The sequence below is a fragment of the Mesoplodon bidens genome, assembly GCF_964165515.1.
Source record: "Mesoplodon bidens genome assembly, chromosome: 2".
Taxonomy (NCBI): Eukaryota; Metazoa; Chordata; class Mammalia; order Artiodactyla; family Ziphiidae; genus Mesoplodon; species Mesoplodon bidens.
In genome coordinates, this window is record NC_138177.1 from 49,503,512 (window position 1) to 49,520,296 (window position 16,785).

The following is a 16,785-nucleotide window of genomic DNA, read 5'->3' on the forward strand; positions in this document are numbered from 1 at the left end:
ATTGACTTTTCCATCGTTTATTTGACAGTTGTCTCAAATTCATGTTTGATTACTCTGTTTTCAATACTCTCCAATGATTCACTGAATTCAAACAGTTCTTGGATTGTGTAACAGGATTTAGCAACGTCAAAATAATTTTTTGTTATATTACTTTCTACTAGGTTTAAATAATGGGCAGCCTTAGAACTTTTGAGGTATCTTATGTTGAAATCCATTAAGTTTGTCATAAATTTTTTGTCATTGTTGTAACCCTGCCCCCTCAAATTGTTATTATGGCCTAGCTTCAGTGTTTTCTTGTTGGTGGTCTACTAAAAATCTACTAAAAATCCTCCTCCGGCTATAAAATTTCCTGTGGAAAAAATTTCTTTAATGTTTTCATATATATTTGCATTTTGAAAATTTACAAATCTAAAAATAACTGTTTCACATGGCTTACATCAAGAGATGTGCCTTAGTTATTTAATTGTGTAACATTTAACATTTCTTACAATGTTCAAAACTATTTTGGTCAACAAATCTGCTATATTTTAATTATTCGACTTTTGTTTTTCATTCACTAAATAATGTGTAATGTTATTTGGTGTTTGTATCCTGGATAAATGTTCTGCTTTATTGCTATTATTAATCTTCTATGATTTCTGCAAGTGAAGAAAAATCTCATTAGAATGCTCATACATTTTCTTGGATGATCCTCTGAATGCTAGATAATATCTTGCTAAAAACATAATTGTGTTTATTATGTGTTCAACAAGAGAATGCCAATATTTTCTTTATCATACAGAATCTGTTTTGCAACATTAATAATTACATATTTTTCAAATCAGATTTGAAATTTGAATATATGGTATTACTATTAATGTTCATTTTAGATTCTTCATGATTACAAAAAATAATAGTGCTAAATGCTCTCAATCTTTGTGCTCTTTCTTATTTTCCAGTTGATTTTTTTCATTCTCAAATTGCTGGCAAAAGGTAGAATCCTTTGACTGAAGTGTAATAAGTAACTAAAACCTAGTGATTTTTTCCCTCACCATTTAGAAAAATTTGTGTCCGTTATATTGTCCTAAACTTCCAACCTGTGTTATCTTATGTAAAGTAAAAATTTCATACTTGAGGTGGGTAATTTTCAGCAAGAGTGCGCCTTGTTTCACACTCAAACTACTTGGCCATATATTTGGGTTCTTTGCATTTTTTTCTAGTTTTCCTTGATAGCTATCAGTCGTGGTTGATGACGGAATGAAAACGTAAATTCACATCCTGCTCACGTTTCTGTGACACATTCACTGAAACCAATGGCTCTGAACTCTTATTTTTATCTTTTTGGCATTTCACCTTTTCCTCCTCAAATTTATTCAACAATACAAAAGATTTTATTTCATTTCGTCTGTAGGCAGCTTTTCATTTTCTGTTTTTGGTTTGATATCTTTTTTCTTTCCAATATCATGGGAGTAATAACATATGAGCTTAGTATTTTATTTTAGAATGTATAGCTTTAAAAAATATTATTTAGCAAGCTATGAATGTAACTGCAGTTAATTTTTGTCATAAAGAAATTTCCTTTATACAGGGAGGAAAGAAATGTAATGGAATACTACTCAGCCAGAAAAAGAATTAAATCCTGCCTGTTGCAACAACACGAATGGACCTAGAGGGTATTATGCTGAGTGAGATACATCAGACAGAGAAAGACAAACACTGTATGGTTTCACTTATATGTGGAACCTAAAAAACAAAACAAATGAACAAACATAACAAAACAAAAATAGAGTCATAGATATAGAGGACAAATACATGGTTGTCAGAGGGGAGGGGGGTGAGGGAAGGAGAGAAATAGGTGAGAAAGATTAAGAGGTACAAACTTCCAGTTGCAAGGTAAAGGAGTCATGGGTATGAAATGTACAGGGATTATGGTCAATAATTATGTAGTATCTTTGTATGGTGACAGAGGGTGACTAGACTTACTGTGATCATTTTGAAATGTATAGAAATATCAAATCACCATGTTGTGTAACAGGAACTAACATAGTGCTGTAAGTCAATTGCACTTCAAAAACAAACAAACTGGGGCTTCCCTGGTGGAGCAGTGGTTGAGAGTCCGCCTGCCGATGCAGGCGACATGGGTTCGTGCCCCGGTCCGGGAGGATCCCATATGCCGCGGAGCGGCTGGGCCCATGAGCCATGGCCACTGGGCCTGCGCGTCCGGAGCCTGTGCTCCGCAACGGGAGAGGCCACAACAGTGAGAGGCCCGCGTACCGCAAAACAAACAAACAAACAAACAAACTGAAAGAAAAAGAGATCAGATTTATAGTTACCAGAGACAGGGGTGGCTGGAGGGGGAATTGGATGAGGGCAGTCAAAAGGCACAAACTTCCAGTTCTAAGATAAATAAGTACTAGGGTGTAACGTACAACCTGAGAAATATAATGAACACTGCTGTATGTTACACATGAAAGTTGTTAAAGAGTAAGTAAATCCTAAGAGTTCTCATCACAAGGAAAACATTTTGTTTTCTGTTTCTTTAATTTTGTATCTATATGAGATGATGGATGTTCACTAAACTTACTAAACTTACTGTGGTAGTCATTTCATGACATATGTAAGTCAAATCATTGTGCTGTACACCTTAAATTTAAACGATGCTGTATGTCGATTATATCTCAATAAAACTGAAAGAAAAAAATTCCTTTAACAACCATAAACAGTAGCTCTCCTTTAATTCATTACATAGCAATCTCTAATTTATGAATATAAATAATTACTTTGTATATATGTAATGATAAATGAACATTCATTACTACAAAAGTAAGTTATGTCATAATGAAAATCTGGTAGATTAAATTTGGAACTCTGAGCTACTGTTCAGGCAGATAATATGAATTATAACACAAAATTTTAAATTTAGCCAATACACAAATACTTACAGAGGATTTTTTAAAATTTAGATAAAAATCAAAACAACAGTTGGAAAAGCAGCTCCGTGTTTGGAAAGACTAGTCATTGTAGAAGTTTTAAATTAACAAGGTCTTCATCAACCTCATTCTGCTTTACTTATGAAGCAAATAAATGTTGACATTGTTAGAAAAAGTCTTTTTATTTCCATGTGTCAGAAAATTATCATAATAAATGGATTTTTGTTAGATAAGATATTTTATTGTTATTTTTCAGAAAATTATTGCAGTAAGAATATAAATCATCTATCAGTAGTCAAATAAAAATGTGGAAAAAATTCAAAGTAATAACGATGTCTATGATGGGGATAGTCCCCTTGGGTGTCATGCCCTTGAGCAATAAACAACCTGAACAACCCTCCTTGGCTACTCTAAACATTTCTGTGGCCATTACAGCTAATAAAGTGCTCCCATATACCTAGAAACAACCTGTGTAGGTAATGGAGGAAAGACTAAGGGATCCTGAGATCTGTGTTTGGATACTTGTCATGAGGTTTGCTGTGACCTTGGGCAATTCACTCACCACTCCCTAGGGATCCTCTATCAGTTCATCTGCAAATGGGGATTAGTATGCCTAATCCTTCAAACTGCTACATGGAGGCCATGGGAGATGTTCCCAGTTCTGAGTAGTAAATGAAATCATGAGATGTGCATGGGGTTTCCATTTTGCACTTGATAAAATGTGCTTTCTTTAAAAATTGTATGGGGCTTCCCTGGTGGTGCAGTGGTTGAGGGTCCGCCTGCCAATGCAGGGGACACAGGTTCGTGCCCCGGTCCGCAAAGATCCCACATGCCATGGAGCGGCTGGGCTCGTGAGCCATGGCCGCTGAGTCTGTGCGTTCAGAGCCTGTGCTCCGCAACGGGAGAGGCCACAACAGTGAGAGGCCTGCGTACTGCACAAAAAAAAAAAAAAAAAAAAAAAAAATTGTATTATGTTTTTCAAATTGAATAAAGTACATGTGCAGAGCCAGTAAAAGACAGTAATACCAATGAATTTGGAATCAGTTCCTGTTAAGTTACCTGTGGACAGCTGCTGGTTTCACATGTCCAGAGGTGAGCTTCTGTAGGAGCCTGAGAGGCTGACATTCTGATTTTCTTAGGAAGCCAAATGTTAAGGCAATTGTTTGAAGCTTGCAGATAAGTCACCATGCAAACTGAAAACCTAAAGGTGATTTTTACAGCAACCCCCAACCAATAAATGGCTCTGTAATAAACCTCAAAAGGACACAGAGTTTCTATTTTGAGAAATGAAATTTTGCAAAAACAGAAAAGCAGTTAAAGTCCCAGAAATGGTGAGAATATTTACTTCAGAGGAAGCCAGGAGGAAGTTTGGTTGAACATCCTCCCCACTCTTTTCCTGATGGCCCCGCTTGATTACAACAGTACATTTGTGGCCAGCCTGGAAAAAAAGAGTGTGTCCAACCTTTCACTCACTCATTAAGCATTTACTGTGGGCCTGCTACATTCCAGGTACTGGCCTATGGGCTGGTATAAGTCAGATCAGGTGTGATCTCGGTCCACATGGGGCTCTTGAGGTCTCGTTTGTGAACTGTCTTTCCCACACCCTGTTTCTCCAGGTTCTGTCCCTCCTTCCTTCCGCCATCCTAGGTGACAGCTTCCCTTCATCCTCAGGTGTCCAGGATTCCTCCTCTTATGCGTGATTTCAGATGTTCACCAAGGGAAAAGTGACTGCATGTTCCAACTGTCCTGCCTTTGCTCCTAGCACCCTGGTATGTCCAGAGTCTCAGCACTGCCTATAGAAAGGCTTCCTATCGTCTAGAATCAGCACAAATGGCACCTCCTCCATGCAGCCTTCCCTCATTGCCCAAGTTAGAAATGTTTTGTCTTTTGTTGGATGAATAGCCCTTTGTTGGTACATCATTTTAGCACTGACCACACACCTGCCTTTTCTTACAGCTGTTGGGGGTCAGTGGAGACCTTTTCTGCCAGATTGGACTGGGAGGACAGGGGATACCACTCTCCGAGCCCAGGGCTCATGTCTAATTCCTCTCTACCCCAGCAGCCTGCCTTATACTGTTGGATACATACCAAACACTAAAAACAATTTGGCTGGATTGGATTTTTGTCTTTGATTTTAGTTGCCCAGAATTAGCTTGATCAAACTCATCTGTTGGTGGTGTTCTGCCATCATGGGTCCATGCCTAGCTCTTATGATCTATATATTTAATATTTTTTGGTCTCCATACCTATTCCCCACTCCCTGCCCCCAACCACCCCACACTGCCATTGATACACACTCTTGTTTTAATAAAATGCAACCTTCTAATGCATCTAAGTAACCATATTCGTGTAGGCTTGAACACTTGGCATTGCTTGGGATTGAATTTGCCTTTTGGCCAAGAGAATGAAACACTTCATTGGAATTTTAGGCGCCAGCAGCCAGGGTGGATTTGTTTGGGGGCAGGGCAGGTGACCCTTGGAATCCAAGGGGGAGGCAGTCAGCAGCTTGGTCTGGCACAGGATTTCTGCTTCCTCTCCCCACTCCCTCCACCTCAGAGCCTGTTCCCCCACATCTGGGCTCTGTCCTCTCTGGCAGAGCCTGTCTACACAGCTGCCATGTTGCCAGCCAGGAGGCCCCAGAGAGTTCTCTCTTCCAAGAGATTACCTGTTCTCCTTGACATATACTGCTATTTGAGATGCCCATTTCTGTTTCTCCTGCATCTTTTGGTTTGTGCTCCTTGATTACACCCTTGGTGAAGTGCCCCTCACCTACCCTGTGGTGAAGAAATTACTTAGCTCAGCAGTTCTCAAATTTTTTTATCTCAGCGCCCCCTTATACTCTTAAAAATTATTAAGGAGGACTTCCCTGGTGGCGCGGTGGTTAAGAATCTGCCTGCCAATGCAGGGGACACGGGTTTGATCCCTGGTCCAGGAAGGTCCCACATGCCGTGGAGCAACTAAGCCCTTGCACCACAACTACAGAGCCTGCACTCTAGAGACCGCGAGCCACAACTGCTGAGCCCACGCATCGCAACTACTGAAGCCCGCACGCCTAGAGCCCATGCCCTGCAACAAAAGAAGCCGCAGCAATGAGAAGCCCGCGCACTGCAACGAAGAGTAGCCCCCGCTCGCAGCAACTAGAGGTAGTCCAGGCTCAGCAACGAAGACCCAACGCAGCCCAAAATAAATAAATTAATTAATTTTAAAAAATTATTAAGGAACCCAAAGAGCTATTGCTTATGTAGGCTATATCTGTTTATATTTACCATATTAGGAATTAAAACTAAGACAATTTAAAGATATGTAATTAACTAATTTTTAAATGGTACTATAACTATTATATATTAATATAATTAACATGCTTTTATAAAAAATAACCATATTTTCCAAATCATGAAAAATTTAGTGAGAAGAAAGGTGCTGCTTTACGTTTTTGCCAATCTCATTATTAATATCTGGTTTGATGAAAGAGAGCTAGATTCTCAGATCTGCTTCTGCATTCAGTCTGTTGCCATATCACACATCACCTAGCCTTTGGGAAACTCCACTGGACCTTGAGAAAGGCAGAGAGTGAAAATGGCAACTAGCATCTTAGCACTGTTATGAAAGAGTCTTGACCTCACCAAATCTCTGAAAGGATCTCTGGAACCCCCAGGAGGTCCCTAGACCACACTTTGAGAACTGCCTGCCGCCTTAGACCATCGGTTTCTTGATGGCAAGGCCATTCCCTGTTCACCCTTATTTTAAGCAGACTATGGATTGGGACTCAGTAAATCTTGTTTGAAATACTTGGAAATATCTGTGTCATTGAGAGTTATCCCACCCTCACAGTCACCTCGGGAAACACTCCACTTCTTCTAGTGCTGCTGCTGCGGATGGCATTTGGATTCTTACAGAAGGCAACCTCCAGAGGTGACGCATTTCTGTTGAATACCCTCAGTGGTCTCAGATCTTTGTTCTTTTCGGAGCAGTTTGATGTTTGGAAATAGCCTAAGGCCGTGTGGAGGGAAATCTTGTTAATTATTTGGGTAGTCAATTGGGTAGCACTACATTTTTGGAGTTTTAAAAAGTAACACTGACTTCTTAAAATTTGGATTGCAAAGCTCCTTTAGCAAGCCTTCCCCTAATTCTACATGTATATTCACACATGGGCAAATGATGTTTGAATACGTTTAATAATTGCATCATCCTTTGAAGAGTAAAAATTGGAAACAAAATCTTAGTGCCCACAACTAGGAGACCAGTTCAATAAACCATGGGCTTCCATGGAATAGAACACTTGGCAGCTGAAAAAAAGAATGAGAAAGTTCTATACATATTGATTACAAATTAACTCCAAAGTATATTAAGTAAAAAGGGAAGGGACAGATCAATATATATAGTATATGCTGTCATCCACAGGGAAAAAAGCTGTATCGTGTGTGTGTGTCTATATGCCTGTGTATCTGTGTGTTTGCTCATGTATACATAAGGTATACAGTAAACTGGGAATGCTGGTTGCTTCCAGGGAGAGGAACTAGCTGCTTGGGGTAAAGGGTAGAAAAGCAGTTTTTCAAGAATTATCCTTCCGTACCTTTTAAGTTTGAAACCATATGAATGTTATCTAATAAAATAAAAACTTTTAGAAGCCCCAAACTGAAAAAATTATGACATTCCCTCCTTCTTCCAAAATTAAAAATAAAAACAATTCTTAACACTTGCAAAGGCTATACTCCATAAACGAGTTCTTAGAATTGCTTGAGCAATAGAATGATTATCAGAAAAATTACACAATGTACACGGGGGCATATGCAAAGAGGACACTAGAAAGGGACGAGATACATTTGTGAAAAGAACTGGTCATTTTTAGAGTCATGCCTTATTCTTTTCACTCTTGCCCTGTTTCATAAATAGGAAAACAGACTCCAGGGGGGCTTAGTGGCTCATCTATGTCATCTGGGCTCTGGGTTCCACTCTCGCCTTGTTAGGAGATTTCCTGACAGTTCCTGCAAATCTCTTTGTGGGGATGTGGCAGTGAGTGGGGGACAGAGGATGATAGATCCTCTTTCATGTGGTCCTAAACACACCTCTCTCCTCACTTCCCACCCGAAGCAGGGGCTGGAGGCCCAGGCAGGATACATGTGCCTCTGATGGTGGCTCGCAGGGCTACGTCATCCTCACTCTCTTCCCCAGGGCTCCCCGTGTGCCCAGGTGTAGCGTCCTCCTCCAGGCTCTTCCAGGACATTGCTCTTGGTGTTCGGTTGGCATAATGCCTCTATTTCCACAATTGGCACTTCCCAGATCAATTGTCACCTAATTGTCACACAATTTGGTTGGTTCAGATGACTGTGGGCTTTTTTTTTTTTTTTCGGGCCCCTCACTGTTGTGGCCTCTCCCGCTGCGGAGCACAGGCTCCGGACACGCAGGCTCAGCGGCCATGGCTCATGGGCCCAGCCGCTCCACGGCATGTGGGATCTTCCCAGACCGGGGCACGAACCCGTGTCCCCTGTATCGGCAGGCGGACTCTCAACCACTGTGCAACCAGGGAAGCCCGACTGTGGGCTTTTAAAAATCGACTTCTCCTTCAAAGGATAAAGGTTTGTCATCAACTAAAGGATTCAAATCCTGTGGTGGAGACTCCCCACGGTTCTGACAGAACATGGTCAGGGTGCTCTGAAGGAGTTTTTGGCATTTATTCATTCATTCACTCAACGAGTGTATGTTGAACCTATTTGTTGGTGAGGCACTATTCTAGGCCTTGGGGATACAGTGATGAGAAGGTTTCTGTTCTTATGGAGCTTACGTTCATGTGATGAGAAACTGACAATAAACAAGCAAACAAATAAATGGTTGAGGTTAATTCGCATACTAATTAAGAGATCAGAGGGTGATGTGGCAGAGAGGTTGGGAAGCCGACTTTGGACCATGTGCTTGGGGAAGGCCAATCTGAAGATGGCTTCTTTAAGAGGGAAATGCTATCTCAATGCCTTTTGAGGCCCTCCTTTCCAGCAGTGACAGTCTAACATTCTCTGCACCCAACAGGTTCCTGTGGAGGGTTGAAAGACAGGGAGGAGAAGAGAGGTGCCAGTTCCCTGGGCTTGTGTCTGCCGGCTGCTAAGTACCTCTGAGAAACTCTGCTTCCAGCTAATGAGGACCACCTATCCTGGGAACCTCGGTACATGGGACAAGAACCCTCTGGTTAGACCCCTTGGCAAGATGAATTGGACCAACTATAGGTTCCAGGATTCCAGAGCCAGTGGTGACATCTTAGACAACACCACACAGTTGTTCAGCTTGGGTAAGATTAGCTGAAAGTGAGCCCTGGGCAAAGTGACTACTAATTACTGTTAAATAATTATCTCACCATTTAGTTCTTTAAAAACCCTATGGGTTGAATACTATGTCCATCTCACAGATGCAGAAAATGTGGCTCAGAGAGATTATGTGACTGTCTTAAGATCACACAGTTAGAAGTACCTGAGACCAGGTCACGGGACCCTAAAGTTCAGGCTCTTTCATGATATCATCCTTCATGCTTGTTTTCCTCACCCCCACCAACCCTCCTCTGCTTTTTCAGGATAGGCCCTTGTCTTTCTGACCCTAGGTGGACACCCTCATGCTGTCTGTCATCCTTGCTGAGAACAGGTATGCTCTGTTCTCAGCAACCCCCGGCCAGCAACCCCCAGCTGGAGCCCCAGGTTCCCATCTCATTGCTCCAGGCTTTTGTGTGACATCTCACCCTATTCCACGGCTCCAAACACCAAGCCCTGTGACTTGGTACCTCATCTTGGGTAATTCCATGGGCACTAGAAAGATCTGGTTTCCAAGTCCCCTCCCTACCCTTTGCCCAGAAGTTGGGCAGGGGCTGTTAAAGAAAAGCTTAGTGAGGTCAGCTATCTTACTTGAAAGAAGGCAGAGAAGAAGTGAGCCATCGAGGTGCTTGACACAATTCCAACTGGCCTTAGTGTCCCAAGAGGCTGTAATTCTTGGTACTTCCACTTTCAGATATTATGTATCGTCAGTGGGTATTAGATTGCCCTAGTGATCCACTAGGTTCCCTCCACCCCACCCTAGCAGCAGTCTCTGCATTCGGGTGTCTGAGTAGTCAGCTCCCAAGATGTGTCTGGAATGTGCCACCTGCTATAGGGGCTGAATCACGCACCTCCATTTTAAGAGGGAAGGAATAGAAAGAGGCCCGAGTGTAGGCAAGAGCGCTTCGGGTTTAGAATTGAAAACTCCAGTCCTGGCTCCAGCACTCAGCAGGGGCCAGTGGCTGACCCTAAAGATCTATACAGAAAGGGGGTTGGGTTAGAAATGTTTTAAGATTCCTTCTAACCCCGAGAATCCAGGGACAGACTGTGGCTGGATAGGGGATGGGCTTGGAGTCTTCATCCCTTGATGTGGAAGAACTTTTTTCAGTGTGGATAATATCACCATCACCTCCTCACTTAAGCATGGGCAGGCTCTCACAGCTGCCACCTCTGCCTAGTTCCAGCCCAGTTAGCTGGTATCCTGACCACTCCTCACCCCCTCACATGCCCCTCCCTGGGGATGGATCACCTGCACCCTCCTGGTTGTCTTTTTTCTGGATATCCTGTCATGTCTGGTAACACTTACTCCTTTGTAAGAATGGCAGAACTCAAGAGTAAAATGATGGCACAGTGGCAACAAAGTGTAGTATTCATAAACACACAATTTAAAGTTGGAGAGATGTAGGTTCAAGTCTGATATCTGCCACTATCTAGCTCTATGACCTTGAGCAAGTCTGATCCCTGAGAGTTGGTTTCCTTACTGTAAGGTGGGAATAATAATTGTTCCTACCTTATTGCCTGTTTATGAAGCTTAAATAAGGTAATGAATGTGCCTGGTATATATTAAGTCCCCAAGGTAAGGCAGCTAATATTACTGCTTAGGATCCTGTAGAGCTCATTTTTATATGTGTTGTCTTGGTCAGTTTGGGCTGCTATAACAAATTACTGTTTGACTGGGTGATTTATAAACAATAGACATTTATTTCTCATAGTTCTGGATGCTGGAAGGTCCAAGATTAAGGCACTAGCACATTCAGTGTCTGGTGAGAGCCCACTTCTTGTTCTTAGATGGCTGTCTTCTTGCTGTGTCCTCACAGGTTGGAAGGGCATGAGGAGACCCTCTGGGGTCTTCTATAAAAGAAGTAATCTCAGGCATGAGGGCTCCACCCTCTTGACCTAATCACCTCCCAAAGACCCCACCTCCAAATACCATCACCTTGGGGTTAGGATTTAACATATGAATTTTGGCAGCACACAAACATTCAGTCTATGGCATGTGTTAAAGAATTATTCTCGGCTCTCACTTCCTCTTGCGAGAACACCAGAATCACAACTAGCTGCTGGACAATCATCAACAGGAAGACACTGGAACTCACCAGTAAAGATACCCCACATCCAAAGACAAAGGAGAAGCCATAATGAGATGGTAGGAGGGGCACAATCACAGTAAAATCAAACCCCATAACTGGTGGGTGGGTGACTCACAGACTGGAGAACACTTATACCACAGAAGTCCACCCACTGGAGTGAAGGGTCTGAGCCCCACGTCAGGCTTCCCAACCTAGGGGTCCGGCAACAGGAGGAGGAATTCCTAGAGAATCAGACTTTGAAGCCTAGTGGGAATTGACTTCAGGACTTCGACAGGACTGGGGGAAACAGAAACTCCACTCTTGGAGGGCACACACAAAGTAGTGTGTGCATCAGGACCCAGGGGAAGGAGCAGTGACCCCAGGGGAGACTGAACCAGACCTACCTGCTGGTGTTGGAGGGTCTCCTGCAGAGGCGGGGTGTGGGGGCTGTGGCTCACTGTGGGGACAAGGACACTGGCAGCAGAAGTTCTGGAAACTACTCCTTGACGTGAACCCTCCCAGAGTCTGCCATTAGCCCCACCAAAGAGCACAGGTAGACTCCAGTGTTGGGTTGCCTCAGGCCAAACAACCAACAGGGAGGGAACCCAGCCCCACCCATCAGCAGTCAAGCAGATTAAAGTTTTACTGAGCTCTGCCCACCAGAGCAACAGCCAGCTCTACCCACCACCAGTCCCTCCCATCAGGAAACTTGCACAAACCTCTTAGATAGCCTCATCCACCAGAGGACAGACAGCAGAGGCAAGAAGAACTACAATCCTGCAGCCTGTGGAACAAAAACCACATTCACAGAAAGATAGACAAGACAAAAATGCAGAGGGCTATGTACCAGATGAAGGAACAAGATAAAACCTCAGAAAAACAACTAAATGAAGTGGAGATAGACAATCTTCCAGAAAAAGAATTCAGAATAATGATAGTGAAGATGATCCAGGACCTCAGAAAAAGAATGGAGGCAAAGATCGAGAAGATACAAGAAACGTTTAACAAAGACCTAGAAGAATTAAAGAACAAACAAAGAGAGATGAACAATATAATAACTGAAATGAAAACTACACTAGAAGGAATCAATAGCAGAATAATTGAGGCAGAAGAACGGATAAGTGACCTGGAAGACAGAATGGCTGAATTCACTGCTGCGGAACAGAATAAAGAAAAAAGGATGAAAAGAAATGAAGACAGCCTAAGAGACCTCTGGGACAACATTAAACGCAACAACATTCGCATTATAGGGGTCCCAGAAGGAGAAGAGAGAGAGAAAGGACCAGAGAAAATATTTGAAGAGATTATAGTCGAAAACTTCCCTAACATGGGAAAGGAAATAGCCACCCAAGTCCAGGAAGCACAGTGAGTCCCATACAGGATCAACCCAAGGAGAAACACGCTGAGACACATAGTAATCAAACTGGCAAAAATTAAAGACAAAGAAAAATTATTGAAAGCAGCAAGGGAAAAATGACAAATAACATACAAGGGAACTCCCATAAGGTTAACATCTGATTTCTCAGCAGAAACTCTACAAGCCAGAAGGGAGTGGCATGATATACTTAAAGTGATGAAAGGGAAGAACCTACAACCAAGATTGCCCTACCCAGCAAGGATCTCATTCAGATTCAATGGAGAAATCAAAAGCTTTACAGACAAGCAAAAGCTAAGAGAATTCAGCACCACCAAACCAGCTCTACAACAAATGTTAAAGGAACTTCTCTAAGTGGGAAACACAAGAAAAGAAAAGGACCTACAAAAGCAAACCATAACAATTAATAAAGTGGTAGTAGTAACATATATATCGATAATTACCTTAAACGTGAATGGATTAAATGTTCCAACCAAAAGACACAGGCTCACTGAATGCATACAAAACCAAGACCCATCTATATGCTGTCTACAAGAGACCCACTTCAGACCTAGGGACACATACAGACTGAAAGTGAGGGGATGAAAAAAGATATTCCATGCAAATGGAAATCCAAAGAAAGTTGGAGTAACTATACTCATACCAGGTAAAATAGACTTTAAAATATAGAATGTTACAAGAGACAAGGAAGGACACTACATAATGATAAAGGGATCAATCCAAGAAGAAGATATAACAATTATAAATATATATGCACCCAACATAGGAGCACCTCAATACATAAGGCAACAGCTAACAGCTATAAAAGAGGAAATCGACAGTAACACAATAACAGTGGGGGACTTTAACACCTCACTTACACCAATGGACAGCTCATCCAAAATGAAAATAATAAGGAAACAGAAGCTTTAAATAACACAATAGACCAGATAGATTTAATTGATATTTATAGGACATTCCATCCAAAAACAGCAGATTACACTTTCTTCTCAAGTGCATATGGAACATTCTCCAGGATAGATCACATCTTGGGTCACAATTCAAGCCTCAGTAAATTTAAGAAAATTGAAATCATATCAAGCATCTTTTCTGACCACAACACTATGAGATTAGAAATCAATTACAGGAAAAAAACATAAAAAACACAAACACATGGAGGCTAAACAATACGTTACTAAATAACCAAGAGCTCACTGAAGAAATCAAAGAGGAAATCAAAAAATACCTAGAGACAAATAACAATGGAAACATGATGATCCAAAACCTATGGGATGCAGCAAAAACAGTTCTAAGAGGGAATTTTATAGCTATACAAGCCTACCGCAAGAAATGACAAAAATCTCAAATAAACAATCTAACCTTACGCCTAAAGGAACTAGAGAAAGAAGAACAAACAAAACCCAAAGTTAGCAGAAGGAAAGAAATCATAAAGATCAGAGCAGAAATAAATGAAATAGAAACAAAGAAAACAATAGCAAAGATCAATAAAACTAAAAGCTGGTTCTTTGAGAAGATAAACAAAATTGATAAACCATTAGCCAGACTCATCAAGAAAAAGAGGGAGAGGACTCAAATCAATAAAATTAGAAATGAAAACGGAAAAGTTACAACAGACACTACAGAAATACAAAGCATCCTAAGAGACTACTACAAGCAACTCTATGCCAATAAAATGGACAACCTGGAAGAAATGGACAAATTCTTAGAAAGGTATAACCTTCCAAGACTGCACCAGGAAGAAACAGAAAATATGAACAGACCAATCACAAGTAATGAAATTGAAACTGTGATTAAAAATCTTCCAACAGGGCTTCCCTGGTGGCGCAGGGGTTGAGAGTCTGCCTGCTGATGCAGGGGACGCGGGTTCGTGCTCCAGTCCAGGAAGATCCTACATGCCACGGAGTGGCAGGGCCCGTGAGCCATGGCCAATGAGCCTGCGCGTCCGGAGCCTGTGCTCCACAAGGGGAGAGGCCACAACAGTGAGAGGCCTGCGTACCGCAAAAAAAACAAAAAACAAAAAACAAAAAACTTCCAGCAAACAAAAGTGCAGGACCAGATGGCTTCACAGGTGAATTCTATCAAACATTTAGAGAAGAGCTAACACCCATCCTTCTCAAACTCTTCCAAAAAATTGCAGAGTAAGGAACACTCCCAAATTCATTCTATGAGGCCACCATCACCCTGATACCAAAACCAGACAAAGATACTACAAAAAAAGAAAATTACAGACCAATATCACTGATGAATATAGATGAAAAAATCCTCAATAAAATACTAGCAAACAGAATCCAACAGCACATTAAAAGGATCATACACCACGATCAAGTGGAATTTTTTCCAGGGATGCAAGGATTCTTCAATATACACAAATCAATCAATGTGATACCCCATATTAACAAATTGAAGAATAAAACCATATGATCATCTCAATAGATGCAGAAAAAGCTTTTGACAAAATTCAAGACCCATTTATGATAAAAACTCTCCAGAAAGTGGGCATAGAGGGAACCTAGCTCAACATAATAAAGGCCATATATGACAAACCCACAGCAAACATCTTTCTCAATGGGGAAAAACTGAAAGCATTTCCTCTAAGATCAGGAACAAGACAAGGATGTCCACTCTCACCACTATTATTCAACATAGTTTTGGAAGTCCTAGCCAAGGAAATCAGAGAAGAAAAAGAAATAAAAGGAATACAAATTGGAAAAGAAGAAGTAAAACTGTCACTGTTTGCAGATGACATGATACTATACGTAGAGAATCCTAAAAATGCCACCAGAAAACTACTAGAGCTAATCAATGAATTTGGTAAAGTTGCAGGATACAAAATTAATGCACAGAAATCTCTTGCATTCCTATACACTAATGATGAAAAATCTGAAAGAGAAATTAGGGAAACACTCCCATTTACCATTGCAACAAGAAGAATAAAATACCTAGGAATAAACCTACCTAGGAAGACAAAAGACCTGTATGCAGAAAACTATAAGACACTGATGAAAGAAATTAAAGATGATACCAGCAGATGGAGAGATATACCATGTTTTTGGATTGGAAGAATCAATATTGTGATAATGACTATAATACCCAAAACAATCTACAGATTCAATGCAATCCCTATCAAATTACCAATGGCATTTTTTATGGAACTAGAACAAATCATCTTAAAATTTGTATGGAGACACAAAAGACCCTGAATAGCCAAAGCAGTCTTGAGGGAAAAAAAAAGGAGCTGGAGGAATCAGACTCCCTGACTTCAGACTATAATACAAAGCTACAGGAATCAAGACAATATGGTACTGGCACAAAAACAGAAACATAGATCAATGGAACAAGATAGAAAGCCCAGAGATAAACCCATGCACCTATGGTCAACTAATCTATGACAAAGGAGGCAAGGATATACAATGGAGAAAAGACAGTCTCTTCAGTAAGTGGTGCTGGGAAAACTGGACAGCTACATGTAAAGGAATGAAATTAGAACACTCCCTAACACCATACACAAAAATAAACTCCAAATGGATTCGAGACCTAAATGTAAGCCTGGACACTATAAAACTCTTAGAGGAAAACATAGGAAGAACACTGTCTGACATAAATCACAGCAAGATCTTTTTCGATCCACCTCCTAGAGTAATGGAAATAAAAACAAAAATAAACAATTGGGACCTAATGAAAGTTCAAAGCTTTCGCACAGCAAACGAAACCATAAACAAGATGAAAAGACAACCCTCAGAATGGGAGAAAATATTTGCAAACGAATCAACGGACAAAGGATTAATCTCCAAAATATATAAACAGCTCATGCAGCTCAATATTAAAGAAACAAACAACCCAATCCAAAAATGGGCAGAAGACCTAAATAGACATTTCTCCAAAGAAGACATACAGATGGCCAAGAAGCACATGAAAAGGTGCTCAACATCACTAATTATTAGAGAAATGCAAATCAAAACTACAATGAGGTATCACCTCACACCAGTTAGAATGGGCATCATCAGAAAATCTACAAACAACAAATGCTGGAGAGGGTGTGGAGAAAAGGGAACCCTCTTGCACTATTGGTGGGAATGTAAATTGATACAGCCACTATGGAGAACAGTATGGAGGTTCCTTAAAAAACTAAAAATAGAATTACC

General features: G+C 41.1%; 1 protein-coding gene across 1 annotated transcript in view; it reads left to right on the forward strand.

Annotated features, from left to right (window-relative positions):
- The window catches only part of LOC308613117 (uncharacterized protein), a 28,782-nt gene that overhangs the window by 9,364 nt on the left and 2,633 nt on the right, over nucleotides 1-16,785 (forward strand). Inside the window, exon 2 of the mRNA XM_081226127.1 lies at nucleotides 8,931-9,186. Within this exon, the coding sequence (XP_081082253.1) occupies nucleotides 9,036-9,186 (151 nt within the window). The 5' untranslated portion in view covers nucleotides 8,931-9,035. The remainder of the gene's footprint in view (nucleotides 1-8,930; nucleotides 9,187-16,785) is intronic.